The sequence below is a fragment of the Drosophila santomea genome, chromosome X (genome assembly GCF_016746245.2).
Source record: "Drosophila santomea strain STO CAGO 1482 chromosome X, Prin_Dsan_1.1, whole genome shotgun sequence".
NCBI lineage: Eukaryota > Metazoa > Arthropoda > Insecta > Diptera > Drosophilidae > Drosophila > Drosophila santomea.
In genome coordinates, this window is record NC_053021.2 from 9,590,075 (window position 1) to 9,607,697 (window position 17,623).

The 17,623-nt window shown below is 41.5% G+C and overlaps 1 protein-coding gene across 1 annotated transcript in view; it reads right to left on the reverse strand.

Annotated features, from left to right (window-relative positions):
• Positions 1–14,751, reverse strand: part of LOC120455726 (dorsal-ventral patterning protein Sog) — a 28,863-nt gene extending 14,112 nt beyond the window's left edge. Inside the window, exons 1-2 of the mRNA XM_039642140.2 lie at positions 14,735–14,751; positions 7,097–7,949 (exon numbers count right to left, since the gene is read on the reverse strand). Of these exons, the coding sequence (XP_039498074.1) occupies positions 7,097–7,424 (328 nt within the window). The 5' untranslated portion in view covers positions 7,425–7,949; positions 14,735–14,751. The remainder of the gene's footprint in view (positions 1–7,096; positions 7,950–14,734) is intronic.
• Positions 14,752–17,623: the final 2,872 nt, after the last annotated feature.

Sequence of the window (17,623 nt, forward strand, 5' to 3'; positions counted from 1 at the left end):
TTTTTTTGTTGGCTTTTTGTTAGCATTTTTGTTTGCTTTTTGGTGGGCAAAAGGAAAATGGACCAGAAGATTTTCGCCTGTTGCCAAATGCGTTGCAGTCGACGTCGCAGTCGACGTCGCTGACTCACATGACGCAGAACCAGCGGCGTCGAATTGTCGGCTATTTTTTGTAGCCACACACACATACACACACGTGTGTGTGTCCAAATATATAGACATATAGCTTATGTATATAGCTGGCTATATACAGGGACAGAGCGAAGTGCCTTTGAAAATTTTGGCGCTCGTACGCGCTTTTAATTGAGTTAAAAGATCAGCAAAGATCGGTGCATATAGCTTTTTGCGAGTTATACTAGATATATAGACCAGGCCGAATCTGTTTTCATTTATCTATAGCACGCACCACACTCGCATGTATGTATGTATGTATTTGTTTCTACTCGTATATATGTATATTTATTTATTTTCCCTCGCAACATTTTTTTGCTCTTGTTTAATGCTATTTTTATTTTGCGCCTTAATTAATTGTGGCAAAATAATTAGCGCAAATGTTAAAGCTCAACGCTGGCCATCATAAAATTCAATGAAAAGCGGCCAACACATTAACTAAATGTTGATATTCTTTTTTTTTCAGGGAGAGGAGGATATTTCTGTTTTTTTTTGGAAAACTGATGATTGCTTTTTTGGGGTTCTTCAGCATTTGACAGCTACGAGTGTTGAACTGTCAATCAGTCCGGCGGTCAATCAATCCAGTGGTATTGATGGCAATGAGTTGGTGGCGGCAAACAACAAAAAAACGGTGCGATAAAACTAAATGAAATATTTGTTCAAATGGTTCGCCAGGGCGACTTGTTTGTTTGTTTGTTTTATAAGCAATTAAATTATTTAAGTGCAAAGCAAACAGCGTCCAAATGCCTTTCACAGTACTCTCTTTTTTTTTCTAATTTTTCTATTTTTTTTTTTTTTGGGGACACGCCAGTTTTAATGAAGATTTCTAATGGTTGATTAAGTGCGTCGCTCGCAGACGTTGCACTGCGAGAAACGGGTGCTGGTTGCTAAAATGCAAACATTGCCTCTTTGATAAGTATCTGAAACTGCCACCCCAATTTCGCCAAGTGTAGCCGGAGGGGAGTCTTGTCATCATCGCTTGTGGTCGCTTGGTCGCTGATAATTTATGACAGCCGCGGAGGAGGGGAAGGGGAATTGGAGCGGGGGAGGGGGGCAAACAAACATCGGATGGCGGTGGCAACAAAGCAAACAACAACAAAACCAAACCGATGGGCAAACATGACCCTCCGCTCCTCAACTGCCCCACCCAACCAGGTGTGACACCCACCCACCGCCACTCCCCCCCCTCCTCTCCGATTGCTGCAGGGGGTTGGGGGGGGGGAGAAAAACAAAGTTCAAAAGTGAAAAAGCCGCTGCGAAACGCCCCAAAAAGCCATAAGACCAAAAAAAGGGGGGCTCGTTCAGTTCTTGTGCTTGCTTCGGTTTCTCCCCTCCCCTCTCTTTTCATTTCATTTACTTTCTTCGCTTTTCTTCACCTTTCTTTTCTTTCCACTTGCGTTTCTTTGGGGCTTGTAGCCAAGAATTGCTAACAAGAAAAAATGAAAGAAAGCCATTTCCCTACGCTGCATTTTGGCTTATGTAAAAGGAAAGCAGTTGTGTTGAATAAGCGAAAAAACGACAAACGATTCAATAATTTCGACTAAATTAAATGGCATAATTAATTAAATTGGTATAATTGGTATAATCCCTGGATAAACTCATTTTTGGACTGCCATAAATCGTTGGATCTTAAAGTGCATAATAAGATGACTGCAATTCGGTTGCCGTCTGTAAAAACCAAACGATCTATGGTTCATTTATGTATATAGTATCTGTAGTATCTGTGTTGCAGTTCATGTATGCACATATATATACATTTGTGTCTTCCTATTTTTCCGCTTTTGTTGCGTGCGAGTTTAGTTTGTTTTGTTCTTTTCTCAACTTTTTGCTATTTTGGAAAAGTCGGCAAGCAACAACAGCAACAATGAGGACCCGTCTTGCCCGTAAACATTTTCAATGACTATTTTTATTTTTGGTTTTAGTTTTTGCATTTTTCATACTCTCTACCCCCCTTTCAGCACCCCCCCCCTATCGCCAATATATAACGTATACGTATGTATGTATGTATGTATACCCCACTGCCATTCGTGTTCGTGTTCGCCTTCCTTCCCATTTACAAACCAAATCACGCGACTGCGACTTGCCCCGCACAGATGTCTAAACCAACAACAGCTACAACAACAACAGCTACAACAACGACACCAACAACAACTACACCAGCAACGACACCAACAGCAACAGCAAGTTGTTCTTGTTGCTGGCTAATTTTAAATGCGCTGATAAGTTGCACAAATATGCTGAGGATGTATTCTTTTTTATTTGATTTGTATTTTAAATTTACTTTATTTTTATTTCTGTATTTTGTATTTTTTTGGGGTTGCAATGAATGGGCAGCAAGCGAGCGACCAACAACAACAACAACAACAACAGCCGGCAAAAACGCGTCACGCGACACGCGATTTGCGGGCGATTTTTGGGTTTTTCTTCTTGTTTTGGTGGGCGTTTTCAGCGCAAAGAGCGAAAAACGGCGAAAAGCGAGAAAAAAAAACCCAAATCGAATACGAAAACTAGAAGCTAAGCGAAAGATTTGCCCCATGTGCGACTATTAAAGGGTACATTTAATTGTCGAGCTATGCAATTGCATGCCCAATTGCCAATTGTGTTCGGTTTGGCGGCAAAAATTGCCAGCAATTTTGTATACGAAACATATCGAATAATATAAAATAATATGCAGCCTACTCATTATATTCGTTTGCCTTGGCTGTTGAAATGCTCATCAAAGGGTTTATTTTGCACATCTATTAAATATTTTCACTATATATGATGCATTTTTAGGCCTGTTTATGTGTGTTGTTGTTGACTTTCGGTTGTTGAGTTGTTGAAAAAGTCTAAAATGTTGTTGATTAACTCAAATTCAGAGTTGTTGAACTAATCAACTGTTAATGAACTACTGCTGATTAGCCGTAGAGGTTTTGTGCAATAAATTAAGGCTTGTTGAACTTTCGGCCACAAGCGAACGCATTGAATTGAATGCCCCAATCCCATGAAACAGCCACAGAAACATGGCAAATTGATGCTGGGCCTCTGATAGAGATACCGCCTATCAGCGATCCGCCATTTAGATGATGCGTGCGAATGCGAATGCATCTCTCATTTAGAGAAATGCCCCAAAGGGAAGGGGGGAGGGGGGGTGGTGCATGTGGCGCTGATTGCGCCTTGATAATTAATGCATGGCAAGAATGCGGCATGTGCTAATGAAAGGCATGGCAAGTGCCACCGAGAGATGCAGTTGCAGTTGCAGTTGCAGATGGATGGCGCCCATAAAAAAGGAGCCTGGCACAAATCTGTTATTAGCTGTCAACTTTTCACCATCACCATCCCAGTTGCTGTTCCTGTCCCTTTTCCGCTGACTATGCCTATCTCTTTTTAGGTTTCCTGTCATTTATTTCTATTTGTATTTGTATTTCTTTTCTTTTTTTTTTTTGTTTTTTGCTTGTGCCCCAATCAAATTGCAACTTCATTCATTGGAACGGAAACGGCGTGGAGCCTACGGATTCGATTCAATGAGATCGTATCGTATCTATTTTGCCTACGCTCTTGGCCAAATTAATTTACGCCAGACACATGGGCTGATTTGCTTTTTTTTTACCCCCCTCCCCTACCTTTTTCTGTGTGTGTATTATTTTTTGTTTTTTTTTTCCCATAAGTTGGCTTTTTTTCGGGGTGGGCGAAGCGGAGTTTTCTGCAATTTGACACCTTGTGGGCATTAAGTGCTTCCTCTGCCCACACGCTGCGGCGACGCGTCTGTGTGGCAAATGCAACAAATTGGTTGCATTTCGCCTGGCACCGTTGCCTCCTCTTTGCTCGGGTATCGGGGACTGGGAATTGGGTATAAGAGGGATTGGAGGCACCTCCGGAGTCCGGACCGGGCCAAGTTCCCCTCTTTGGCCAGCTGACATGCGACTGACAACGACGACGGTGGCTCATTTCGGGTGGCTGTCGCAGACGGCCCCAAACAAACGTCAGACAGTCTTTGGCTTTGGCTTTAGCTATGGCTTTGGTAGCCCCCCTCCCTCGCCCCCTGGATCGCTCTTTCTTAACGTGTTTCGTGCCGATCCCCCCACTTGGCTGTATGCGAGTATGTGCGCAGCTACCCTGGCTTAAAGTCCACTGAATGTGGTTAAATACTTTGCGAATATATAATATAATAATATAATAACAATGCTAAGTCAAATTAAAGCTCTATAAAATGCATCAAATATAATCAATTATATAAAAAAATAAGCATCAAATATAATCAATTATATAGAAATATAATCAATTATATAGAAATATAATCAATTATATAGAAATATAATGAATTATATATAATATGCTCTGATTTTATGACCAAAAATCATCTGATAAGCTGCATCTAATCAAATTTCTGAAGTTTAAGGAATACATATGCTGAAGTATTTGAAGTATCTGAATATCTAAATACCTGAAAATCTAAATATCTGAATATCTGAATATCTGAATATCTAAATATCTGAATATCTAAATATCTGAGTGTCAGAGTATCTGTATATCTGAGTGTCAGAGTATCTTAGTATCTTAGTATATGAGTATCAGAGTATCTGCATAGCTGAGTTGCAGAGTATATGGAGCTTCGGTTTTGGCCATGCAGCTCCTGCTTCTCCCATCTTCTTCGCGTTTCGTTTCGTTTTCCGCCGCTGATCATGATATGTTTGCCGAGATCCCAAAACGAAACGAAACGAAATGAACGGAACGATTTTTTTGCCGTTGCCGGCGGCTTGTTGAGACCTCTACTCTACGTAGGCACATCTTGATCTTTTTCTTTTTTCGTTGCCTTTTTTCGGATTTGTTTTTTTTGTTGTCTGTCGTTTTTGGTTTTTTCTTATGTTTTTTTCCCCCCTTTTTTTTTTTTTGGTTTTTTGCCTGACTGTGTGTGTGTGTGTGTGTGAGTGTTGTGTTTTTACACGCATTCATTAAAAATAAGTTAACAACTTTTTAACACCTAACTGGGCGGCAGACAGTTGAATAAATGAATTATGCTGACGAATGGCGGCACCGTGGGTAGCTGATGGGAATGCTATATGCTTGGATATGGATGGAGCATGGTGGATGGAGCACGGTGGAGCTTGGAACTTGGAACTTGGTAGTGACTGGTGGATGGCGAAGGGGTCGGTCAGCTTGTTAATCAGTTAAATTAAATGCGAAATGAACAAAACGAATTGGCTGGTAGTTAGCTGGCTCTGTCTGCGTGGTCTTTGACGTTTGATTAGCCACCAGTTGGGTTCCGAATCCAAAAAAAAAAACACAAAAAAACAAAAAAAACTGGAAAGGGTAGGGGGGAAAGGGGGGAAATAGCAGCGGACGCCCAAAAAAAGAACTGTTTTGGTATAGTTGTTGCTACTCTGCCCCGTGCGTTGGCTTTTCATTCATTCATTCTTTAAAAATAAAAACGCGAGACGTCGACGGCGGCGGATAAGTGTGTCTGCTGGCTGGGGGGATATGGTTCGAGGGGTAGGGAGGGGGGGGGGGGGGGTTATGGAGCATGGGGGCTCGCGGCCATATAACGACTAAATTATGCTAAGACTTTGTATAAACAGAGAACGCGGGAAGTGGGTGCCCGAATTGGGTAGGATGCAAGCCAAGTTGCGGCGTGGGCGTCAAAGTGTGCCATCTACGATTGCCCACGATCGTGGCCCCGTACCAATTACCGAGCTCAACTCATTTAGCCGTTTCTGCATTATGAAAACGACCAGCGATTTGGGCGAAACTTTGATGAACGACTACGTCGATTGCAAGATGAGGTTTGGCCAAAGAATTTTTCCATTTAGCTGGCTTACTATGCGAGTTATCTTGGTGGGTAGTCGGTAGTCGATAGTTGGTAGTCTACCATAGATCTGCGCGATTAACTTTAAGCGCTGCTGTTGTGCAAAATGCAAATGCAAAATATTCGATATTCGTTCCGGTTCCGGCACAAATCCCCGGGATCTACGGGGAATCAACTAAGCCCTAACATAACCTGTTAATCATCATCACTATCGAGCTGCTGCACTTTGTGTGTAAGCCGAGTAACGTTTCAAAGTCGCTGCAGCGTAAACCGCAATCTGTTTATAATTGAAAATGCAACAGCGGCAGCGGACCAAGAAAGAAATAGTAAAAAAAAAAGAAGGAAAAACAACAACTTGGGAACATAATAGTATGCAATATATATATATATGCATATATATAAGCGTAGGGAGTAACGGGGGGCAAACAGGAAATGCAGCTAATCAAGCGTGTGAGTTGCAACAAATTGCAATTGGGTGCCGCTTTATAGTCTATGGTGTATGGTCTATGGTATATGGCCTATATAGGAATCCGTTTTGGGTATACCCATATCATTTTGGTAAGCGGCTTACGAACGCCGAAGCGTCTGCGCAGCGCAGGCAGCGAGCGGAAGGGAATTCCCGCTTTCCGGATTAAAAACTGGACAATAAAAAAAGGGAGTGCAGTGCTGGGCCGTCGGGAATAGCCCAGGTCCCGAAAACCCTGGCGGGATTAGAGGTGCGAGCAGGTCCCGCCTCGACACCGTCTGGAATTCTACCTGTGATTACGGGGATTTCCCCGCACCATCTATCGCCATATAGCCATATATCCATATAGCCATATAGACGACACGGCGTATGCGCAATGGCATTGAAAACTTATGCAATCGCAGCGGAGGTAGAAATGTCGGATGTTGGTACCCCTTGATTGATAGTAGTTGCTATGATTTGATCCTAACTCGAATTATCTTTTAAAAACACCGATGCTGATTTGGAATATTATTTTTTCCCACCTTTGATAAATAGAATCCCAACTATTTGAGCAAACGGCGCTGTTTGTTCTGTGTTCGCTCACCGGCAAATGGGCAAATGGGCAAAACGGCAATGGTGACATATGATATGATAGAGAGATATGGTATGGTAGTTGGGAATAGTTGGAGGTGACTTACCCGCTGGTCGGTTGGACCGCCTGCCCGTGTCGGACTCCTCGAACATGAGCGGCGCATGCCGGCGGCCCTCCGTCACGCCCGCCAAGCAGACGATCAGCAGTCCGGCGATGATGATGAGCAGGTGGCTCAGGTGGCTCCGTTGGCTGAGATGGCGCAGGATGGGGGACTGTTCCCGGGTGGCGGGTACACTGTGGCTGGTGGTGGTTCGGCACGCTTGTGGCTCCATTTGGGCATCCTCGCTGTGGCAGCAGCTCCTCTCCAGGAGCGGTACTGTGCCGGTGGCCGTGGCCCATTCGATGCCGCTCGATTTCCTCAGCTTGTTGGCCATATTTATGATGTGTTTTATATTGATTTGTATTTTTGTTTTGTATGATTTGATTTAGCAGTTGATGGATTTTCGAAAACCGACGACCGGCTTGTAAAAAGGCACGTTTCACACAGTATGAACAACAAGAAAAAATATATAAAAACAAAGGTCGCACTGGCACACACAATGGATATAGATATATATCAGGTGTATAGATAGATATAGAGTATAGAACCGATTCTATGCCCGATTCTTGTACTTCTCTTGCAGATTAGATAACACACACGCGAGTTTCGCGCGCCGATTTATTGGATTTATTCTATTTGGCTGTTTTTTTTTTATTTGTATTTCTTTTGATTCTGTACTATTTGATTCGGTGTTTTTTGTTTTGTTTGCTGTGTTTTGTTTCTATTTAGCGGCTGCATAAATTTGCGCTTTTCGTTTTCAGTTTCGAGACTTGTTTTCCTTAGTTAGTTATATAGTTATATAGCCATAGTATAGTACGCTATGGTATATGGTATAGCACTTGTGTGTTTCTTGTTTGCTCTGGAAAATAGAGTCGATCTCGTTTAAGGGGGATTACGACAACGCGAGTTGAGTATTTTGGCGTTTATTTCGCTATATGCGTACTGCGTTCTCGGCGACTTTTTATCTACTAGATAGCTGGCGCTGCGAGCCGCCGTGTATATGGCGATCGGATCGGATCGGGAATGAGATTTGAATTTGATTTTGTATCGGATCGTATGGGATCGTATCGGATCGTAGAGCTCTCTCTCTCTCTCTGAATTTTCTGTTTCTGTTTGGTTTTTACTGTGTGCTCTCCGTGTTCGTGTTGTGCGGCTGCGAACGCTTGGTAAAATAATGTTCACACCAACAACGCGGTTGAATAAATAAACTACCAAAGCGAACGACGTCTGCGCTTGCGTCGGCAGCGACAGCGGCAGCGGCGCAGGCAGAGCGCGCTCTCTCTCTCTCTCTCACACACACACCGACACGTTCGGGATCGGCTTGGCTTCGGGTGCGCTCGTGTTTGTTTTTCGCCTGCACTTTTCGCAACTGCAGAGGCAGGTGTGTGAGTGAGTGTGGGCCTGTGTGTGTGTGTGTGCGAGTCGCGTGTCGAGCAGAGATGCTTTTGCTTTTGCAAGTTGAATGAGCGGCGAACTGCGCGGCCGGCGTCGCTGTCGCTGTCGGCGCAACTGCAGACACTGCAACTACGCGTGCGCAACGCGCTTAACAACACTAACACTCGCAACGCTGGTTGTGCAAATTTCGCTGCCGACGTCGCTGCGGGGGCGTGAGCGGCGCTGCCCAGCGCATCCCTACCTCCCTCCCTCTACCTCTCGCACTCCTGCACCTCTCTCGCGCAACCGGCCTTTTTGGCCAATCAAAAAATGCACATCGACCATTTTATCAAATTCCGAAACACGGAATGGAAACCCCTCGTATCTGATCCTTTTCATGAAGTATTTTCGAAATACTTTTGGATTTTCTGAACGCAGCCTTGTGTGCTTGCGATCCTTAAAATTGTAACATTTAACAAAAAAAAAGTAATTAAAAATATCAAAAAAAATATTCTAAAACAATATTGTATAATATTTTTATTTTACAATACATTTAAATAAAAGCTCAATAAAATGCATTTTTAATAATTCAAAAGAAACAATAATTTAAGAAAAGATATATTCAAAACATAGTTTTTTTGGACGTTTCTTTTAAACTTGAAAAAGCAAATAAATTACTTTCGGTTTTAGAATAAAGCATCCTTCAATATCCCCTTCAAGTAGCCACCTTTCAATCCAAGCAAAAGTACATTTTATAACCAAACTAAAAAGAACTATTAATGATTGTGAAATTTCCTTGAAAAAAGTAAAAAAAAAAAAAGTGTCAAGTGGAGAGTCGGACAGTCAACAGAACGAAACGAAACGCAACCGGCCTCCAAAAATAAGATTGATTAAATGAAAAGGAATTTGCGTGGCATTCTGCGAATTGTCGCATTTGGCCTTGCCACAAAAGGCTCTTCACTTGGCCAAATCGGCGCAGCGAGTCCCTTTATGGCCGAAACATTCCACATATCATCGCACAGAAGTGTCCACACATAAACATAAAGCAGCCGGCACGTGTGAGCGCAATTAAAAACCAGAACAGGCGAAGAACAAAAAAAAAAAAGAAAATAAAATAGGGAAAAAATGAAGCATCGTCAACTATATATTAAGTATTGCTAATAAATAATGCGGGCGAATATGACAAGCTGAAATATTCGAATTGGAGCTGCCGACCCAAAACAACCATATATACATACATACATATGTATGTATATATATACGTATTATGTGGTATGTGACAAAATTTCTGCGGTTTTGCAAGTGGCTTTTGTTAATTAATTGGCTTGCTTTCCTTTCCTCCCCTCCCCTCCCCTTTTCTTTGCTTTCCATTTCATTTTGATTCGTTTCCATATTTTATTTTGGACTTCAGCTTCGATTTTATTATCACCCCGCGATATATCGTTAACAATCATTTGTGTCACATTTTAAGTATAAATAAAACATATTAAAATAGTTTTCGGCTTAGTTTATTAAAAGCAACCAAATCGAATCGAGCAACCAAGAATGTAAGGCGTATGAAATAATATCCACGAAAATAGATGGCATCAACAAAAGAGATAAAAAGAAAACAACAAAATCGCATTTTCCATTAATTTCATATTTGATATACTCATCAAGTCCAGGGTTCCCTAAATCTCTAGCCTGATCTCTAGTTTAGCAGCAAAATTAAAATAACCATCTTAATTGGCTGCGCTGCTATATTTAAATAGATCGTAATAGTATAATCTCTGCCTCTATTCACAACTTTTAATAAATTTAAATATATGGAAAAAGTCAGGTAAACACTGGGTGTGTGTGTGTCTGTGTGTTTCTTTCCCATTTAATTGTATAGAAATATTTATTTTTGATAGTGATGTGTTTCACATTGGGGAACATCAAAGAAAATCGCCTAATGCCAAAGGACTTTTGGTTTTTCGCACACTCGAGTGTGTTGGAAAATGAAAATAATGCATTTGCTGTTTTCCCACTATTTTTAATAAACTTAACAAATTGTAACCTGTTAGTGGTATTTAAAAACAATTTCTTTGTTGCACTTCCGCACCATTTAAGTGGGCATTTTACCAGCCAAAGGCAGGATATTTGTGCCAGCAATTTACAGGGTATCTCGCCTGCTCTACCACCAATTATATTCCCTTCAGCTTTATTTATGTTTGGCTTTTTTGTCGCTTTTCCTTTTGTCAGCCTCATTTGAGGCGTCGTCGTCTGCAATTTGAAATATTCCTATAAATGTTTTGGCCTCACGGCCCCGCCGCAAACAAATAAAAACAAAAAGCCTGCATATACATACATATACATACATACATCTAGTGTGTGTGTGTATATGAACGATATCTGTCTCTTGTCTATATAGGAAAAAAGGAAAAAAAAATGTTAAATGTCTGAAACATGCGTACAAAATGCCATTGCAATAGCAACAACGATAGCAATCAACAATCGCCAAGAAAAGCGATGAGAAAAACGACTGCGAGAAATATAAATGAACCAAGAAACAAAAGCAAAATTCAGCTAGACGATCAGAAAACAAGAAAAATCAGCAAACAGAAAAATGCTTTTCCTTTGATTTATGTAGTTTTAGCTAGCTCTGTCGACGTCAGCGTCAACGTCAACGTCGCAGTCGACGCCAGCATAGCAGCATCATGACACACACAGCATATCTATGTATGTCCTATAGCATATACCCTATAGTCTATAGTATATCTGAACAATCTGTGCACAGTCAGTCAGGCGGTGGAAAATACGATTTGTACGCCAGTGGAAATGCTCGGTGGGCATTTTCCTTTAAGGAAAAGTGTGTGTTGTCTTTGCTTTCCGGCCAAGTTGTACTTTGAACGGTCCAAAAGAAAATCGGCATACTATGGTGGGGATGTTTTCCTTCCATAAAGTTATAGAAAGTGTGTAGTTTAGGTTTTCTGAAGCCCCTCAAAAAAGATGAGGGGCAATTAGTATTACAGCACCCACCTTCCAGTCAATTGCGAGCTGACACCCATATACTCGCATATAAATGTATCTATATATACTATATAGCAGTTTCTTATCAGTCGATTGCAGAGCGGTTATGTCAGTGCTCCGTCGGGTGTTCAAGTTTTGTTTACAGCCCCACATTGTGCCCTATATCGGGCAGACAACTTTGTTCTGTGGGGGCTGGCAAACTCACTAACTGACTAACTAACTAGCTGACTTAGTGACTAACTGACCAACTAACTAGCTGACTAACTCACTAGCTGACTTAGTGACTAACTGACCAACTGACTAACTGACTTGCTGACCAACTGACTAACTCACCAACTAACTAGCTGACTAACTCACCAACTGACTAACTGACTAGCTGACTAACTGATAAAATGAATTTTCCATTTGCCGCCTTAGCTGTTGGCAGTTCGATACTCGATCGCCACTCGCTCGGGCCACATTGCGCATACGCCGCGTAATCCGATAGAACAGTAGCCGGTGTGCGAGCTGTGTGTGCCGCTGAGTGTGAAACTCTTTGACAATGCCCGTCAAGGTGTCAAAGCTTCAAACCGCATTCAGCCAGCGAAGACTACGTAAATCAAGACGTTAGTTCATAAATTCGATTCTCAGTGTGCTCATCTACGTGTGTCTGTGTGTGTGTGTGTGTGTGTGTGCTGGCATGTGTGTTTGTGTGTGTTTTTGTAAATTATTTAATAGCTTGATTGACAACCGTGAGCTAAGAGCTAAAAGCTAAGCCGATATCCGACCATAAGGTCTCTGCTTTTCGATGCCTTGCGATGCTTTGCGATGCCTTGGCGAGATCTTGCGGTAGGCCCGATTGTTTGCTGTTCCGAGACGTTTGTAACTGTCAATCATAAATTAGATGCCAATCAAAGCAAATCACAACACAACGGCACAACAACATTCAGCATCGCAGCATCAGCGCCACAACAACAATAAAAACATCGCCACCAGCGCAAAATTGCCTGCATTCATTTAAATGGCAAATGGCAAATGGCGAACGGCAAACGCACACAGAAAGACATCAAATGAAACAGAAGCGGCAAAGTGACGGCTTTTGACTGCATAACAGCCCAGAAAGTATGCACACACTGAGAGAAAATAGTCGGCACAACATATCGGTGATCGGAGATCAATTTCGAATGTTTCACTAGTAATAATGCGCCGCTAACAGCTAAAAAGCATATTTAACAAGCTGCTAACAAAAGTATAGAATTGAAGTTAGCAAGTTTAACAAGCTGCCAATAATATTATAGAATTTAAATTTTTTACGAAAATTGTTAAGAATTTAATTAAGTATTTATGCACTGTAATAAACACAGGGAAATATATGATAAAGTCATATAATGAAGTATTTTAAACCTTTATACATCCATAAATATTTGTGTACTCCAAAATATATTATATTTGTGCATTGTGTTTTTTTCCTTTTGCATTATATTCTAAAATTTGCTTAAGTGTACCACATAAATATGCACTTATGCGTGTGTGGTTGAGTACTATTTCACAGCAGTCACATGCAATTGATTTGATGGTCATCGAAGCCAGAAGGTCCAATCACTTGAGACATCTATTTGGACCAGTTAGAATGAGTGGAAAAATCAAGAGTGGACAAGTTCCAAGTTCACACATTTGATAAATGATACCCTAGTAGTTAAAAAAAATCTAACAAATCTTTAGATTGGGTGTAGGATTTCCAGGAAATGGTGTGTGAATCGATTGAGTAATTTTCCGGCGGTTTCATCGAATGAAAGTTCATCATAGATGAAATGAAATTCCATTATTTATAAGCTGACTAACCACCCATACAAAGTGCCACCCTAGCAACAGAGATTCGTATAGCTCTTTCTCCCTTCGCCCATCCACCTGTCCCACTCGCACCCTTTCTTTTTCCTGTTTCCGTGCGAGAGCAGGCCAAAAATATCACGTATACGTCATGTGTGCCTTGTGTGTGTGTGCGTCGCGTAGGGCAAACGTGAGCAACGTAAATGTTTTGTTTGCCAGACAAAAAAAAAAAAAACAGCAAGTAAAGTGGCAGTAAAACCGCAGTTAGCCAACTGGCCAACATCGTTAACTTCCTCGTCATCATCACAATCATCATCATCATTATCATCATCATTTCGAGATCATCGAACGATCAAACAAAATCTCAACCGATCCGATTCGATTCGATTCGATTCGATCCGGCGATCGATTGTTTGATCAGTTGATGGATGGAATGGGATTTGTGACTGCTCAAGTTTGCAAACTAAACTAAGTGACGGAATTTTTGTCGGCCTAATGGTGCAAATAAAATAACTATTCAGTACATTGTACATACGTTTCCCATTACTTTCCATACAAACTTACGAGCAAATTGTGGTTAAACCATGCCAATGGTTATCATATCAGTGCTATGATTATGATGGATTTCCCGAGCGCATTTAAACGCTTCACCAACACTTGCGCTATATCTGCCGATTTCGAAGTGATCGAGAGTACCTGGGGGTACCGCGTCATCGAGTACGGCAATCTGGGTACTTACCCCCGCCCCATTTCCTCTGCCACGCCCTCGATTTGCGATCATGCTGCAAGTCGGCAACAATTGCCATGCGATTGGAATTGGAATTGGAATTGTAAATGGTTCGCTGTCGGTCGCTGTTGCTTTTTTCATTCTCTTGTTCTGCCTTGAAACGCTGGCTATTGAAACGCTCTGGAAATTTCATCATTCGCCCGATCGATCGATCGATCTATCTATCTATCTACCTATCTATCTATCTATCTATATATCTATCTATATATCTATCTTTGTATCTATCTATCTTTGTATCTATTTATCTTTGTATCTGTCTAGCTGGCCCAACTATCCAACGATCTGCCCCCTTTTCCGTTCTGCAACTGGTCCGCATCGAATCGATGTTCGATTGATTTTTCCCATTCTTTTTGATTAAGTTTTTTTTTCATTTTTTTTTGGGTCGCCCTTTTGGCGTCAGATTCGATCTAAACACAGTAATAATAAAAGAAATCATGCCCCATTCCTGGGTAATTGTCTCGTTTTTGGGGCGTGTGTCGCACCGATCTCCATGATATTGGATCGGAATTGGAATTGGAATTGGAATGGAATTGAAATTGGTCGATGACATTCCATTTCAATGCGATCATTAAAACCGAAAGTGACGGACTGATAATCGCGCGGGGAAAGAGCTTTCAGGTTGCAGGTAGAGGTGGCGCGTACGTTGCGTTTCATGAATGTATTGCATAGACACTTCTTATCATTACCTTTTTCTGTTTTAGAGCTAGCACTGCATTGCTTAATCTATATGTATTATTGAAAGCCTACTAGCAGAATTCGATTATAGCTATTGCAGTTCCAAAACGACAAGCTTTAACATGCCGAAACGCAGTGTACTATAAGTACTATTTAACGATTCGCCCACGCCCATATATGTATGAGTGTCGATTAATGGCGATTTAAGCTGCAATTTCCACAACTAATAATCATAAGTGTAAAGCATAATTTCCGTTTCGCTCTCTGGCACTTTTCACGTTCTTCAATGGCAATTTAAGAGCTTCATTAAAAACCAATAACTACGACTGTAATTGCAACGCGCGCGCATACGATTCACAGAAAAAAAAAATATGGAAAAAAATGAAATAGAAAATCGAAATATAGAAAAGTTCAACAAGTTCGTTTCGTTTATATACATATATGTATGTATATGGTTTATATGCAATACGTCGCCGAAAACGCGCGCGCAATATTCGAAATAAATTCTGATGGCTGGCAATCGTTATCGTTTGGATTGCAGAATTGGTCATCGATTTCTGTGCGCGTTTCTCGGGCGTCGTTCGTTCGGTCGTCGCGATCTTTGACAAACTGAAGTTTTCACCGTATTATCACATAGACCTAGATCTAGAACCTAGACACAGACGCAGAAGCAGACGCAGACGCAGACAGAGACAGCGGCAGCGACGGCGACGACGACAGCGCTCTCTCTCTCGTGCCGGCACTCTCCCACTGTCGCCACCCACTCTCCCCTTCTCCTTCTCACCCCCTGAGTCTCCAAATAGACGGGGGCCAGCTCCAAGCGGATTCTCCTCTCTTCTCCTCCTCATCTCTCATGTGTGCCCATGTGTATCCCATTCCAAGAGCAGCACGTTAGGATCCGAGATAGTACGACTTTCGCTCGAGTTTGGTCCTCAAAGATTTCTAATGAATGCTTTCCTAGTTTGCTAGCTTTTACTATAAACTTTTACTAGTAACTCAAAGTGATTTACCATCTCATCTTATCCAATCAATTTTATGTAACATCCATTTCTTAACTTTTAGGATGAAAGAGCTTTGAGTGCTTTAGTTTCTAACAACTTAAACGACTTAATAAACATTTACTACCATTTACTTGGCCATCTACTCTAGCAGTACAGTGAAAACTAACCTAGGACAGCCCACAATGGCGTGGATGTGGCAAGGCGGAAGGAGCTGTATCCATTACGTTTGCATGACGGCCAAGCTAACGCATTTGAAACTCGAGACGATCAGAAATATTCACAAATATGCCGAATATTTTTGCGCCTTTGTTGCGTTGCAGCAGCAAACAAACAACATTTGCTGACGTCACGACGTCACGATGATCCATCAAAAAGTCGAGAAACAACAAATGGCATACGAGTGTGTAAGTGTGAGTACTACATCTAACTGTTGGCCAAGTTATTTATTTGTGTTACTGCATTTTGCTGGCTAAGTGCTGGCCGGCTAAAAATAGACACTCGCCAAAGTTGTAGAACATTTTCACCGGCTCGGAATGTGTGTAAGCATGAGAATACACACACCATCGCACTGAGATCCAACCATTTGGACAGTGGACAGTGGACAGTGACCAGTACCTTCCCATAGTCGAGTGCAAACAATCTGGTTTCCCTTTCAATTCATATTCTGTCACGATCGAACGTCGAAGTCCCAGTCCCGACTTTCTGAATCTCTGAGTTCCTGAGTTTCTGAATTTCTGAATTTCCGACTTATTTCTAAGCGTTCGAGGCTGCGACCTGATGGAAATCGGCGAGAAGCTCGAAAACGGCAGTGATTTCAATGGAAATTGGGCAATGCTTCGCTGGCAAAGAAAATTACAATGATTGGAAATATATATAATATATAAATAAATATTTAAATGCAATATATATACATTGAATATCTCATTTAAATACGATTTCTTAGCAAACAATTTCAAATAGTTTTTGCAGCTACTTAACTTAGTAAACAATTAGTAACTCAACTACTGCTCCTACTGTTATCAATTTGGTTATTTATGGCATTAGCGACTCGCTCATTTTCAGGGCCATAGATATTTGTTTATATCTGTTTGCTGCTTAGTTGTTTGGGCCTTTTTGGCGTTTTGGCTTATTGGCTTTTTGGCCAGCGGCTGACACGAGACGGGAATGACCCCATAAATATTTGCCTGGCAGCTCGCATTCGCTTAGCGCCAAATCAGCTGCAAATGCGGCGGCAATTAGTGCCTTTTGGCATGGGCGTTGGTCCAAGGGGGGCCATAATAAGGGGGGATGGCACAAAAAGGGGGGACAAAGGGGGGCATTCGGCGCAAGCGAGTTGGCAAGGCAAGCAAACAAAGCGGCGGAGAAGGAAACAAACAAAGAGCTACAAACAGCACGCGATCATCGAGTCAAGGGGCACGTGCGGGGGCTTATCCTTATATACAGATACAGATACACAGATGCAGATATACAGATACAGATATACAGATATCCAGCTATACAGATATATATATACAGCCGATTAAACAAGCCACATGATGCAAATTCAATAAATAAATGCAATCTAAGCAAATGCAAATGTTTATGGCCACAGTCCGGCGGCTATGCTGTCCAAAATAAAAACAAAATAAATACAATAAATCCGCAAAAAAAAAAAAAAGTAAAGGAAAATAAAAACAAAAAACGCAGACGGGCGGCTGGGCTAAAAAAATAGAATTTTATCAGCGATCGCATAGAGGCGCGTGATCTTGCCAGAGAAAAATGAAGCAAGTCGGTGACGTTGATTGTGTAGCTGCTGCTCTTTCCACTGCACAGCAAACATTTCGTTAACAATATTAACAATAATATCAACAATAATATTTAATATCAAACAAGAGCAGTTTTTTCGAAAATTGTGCTGAA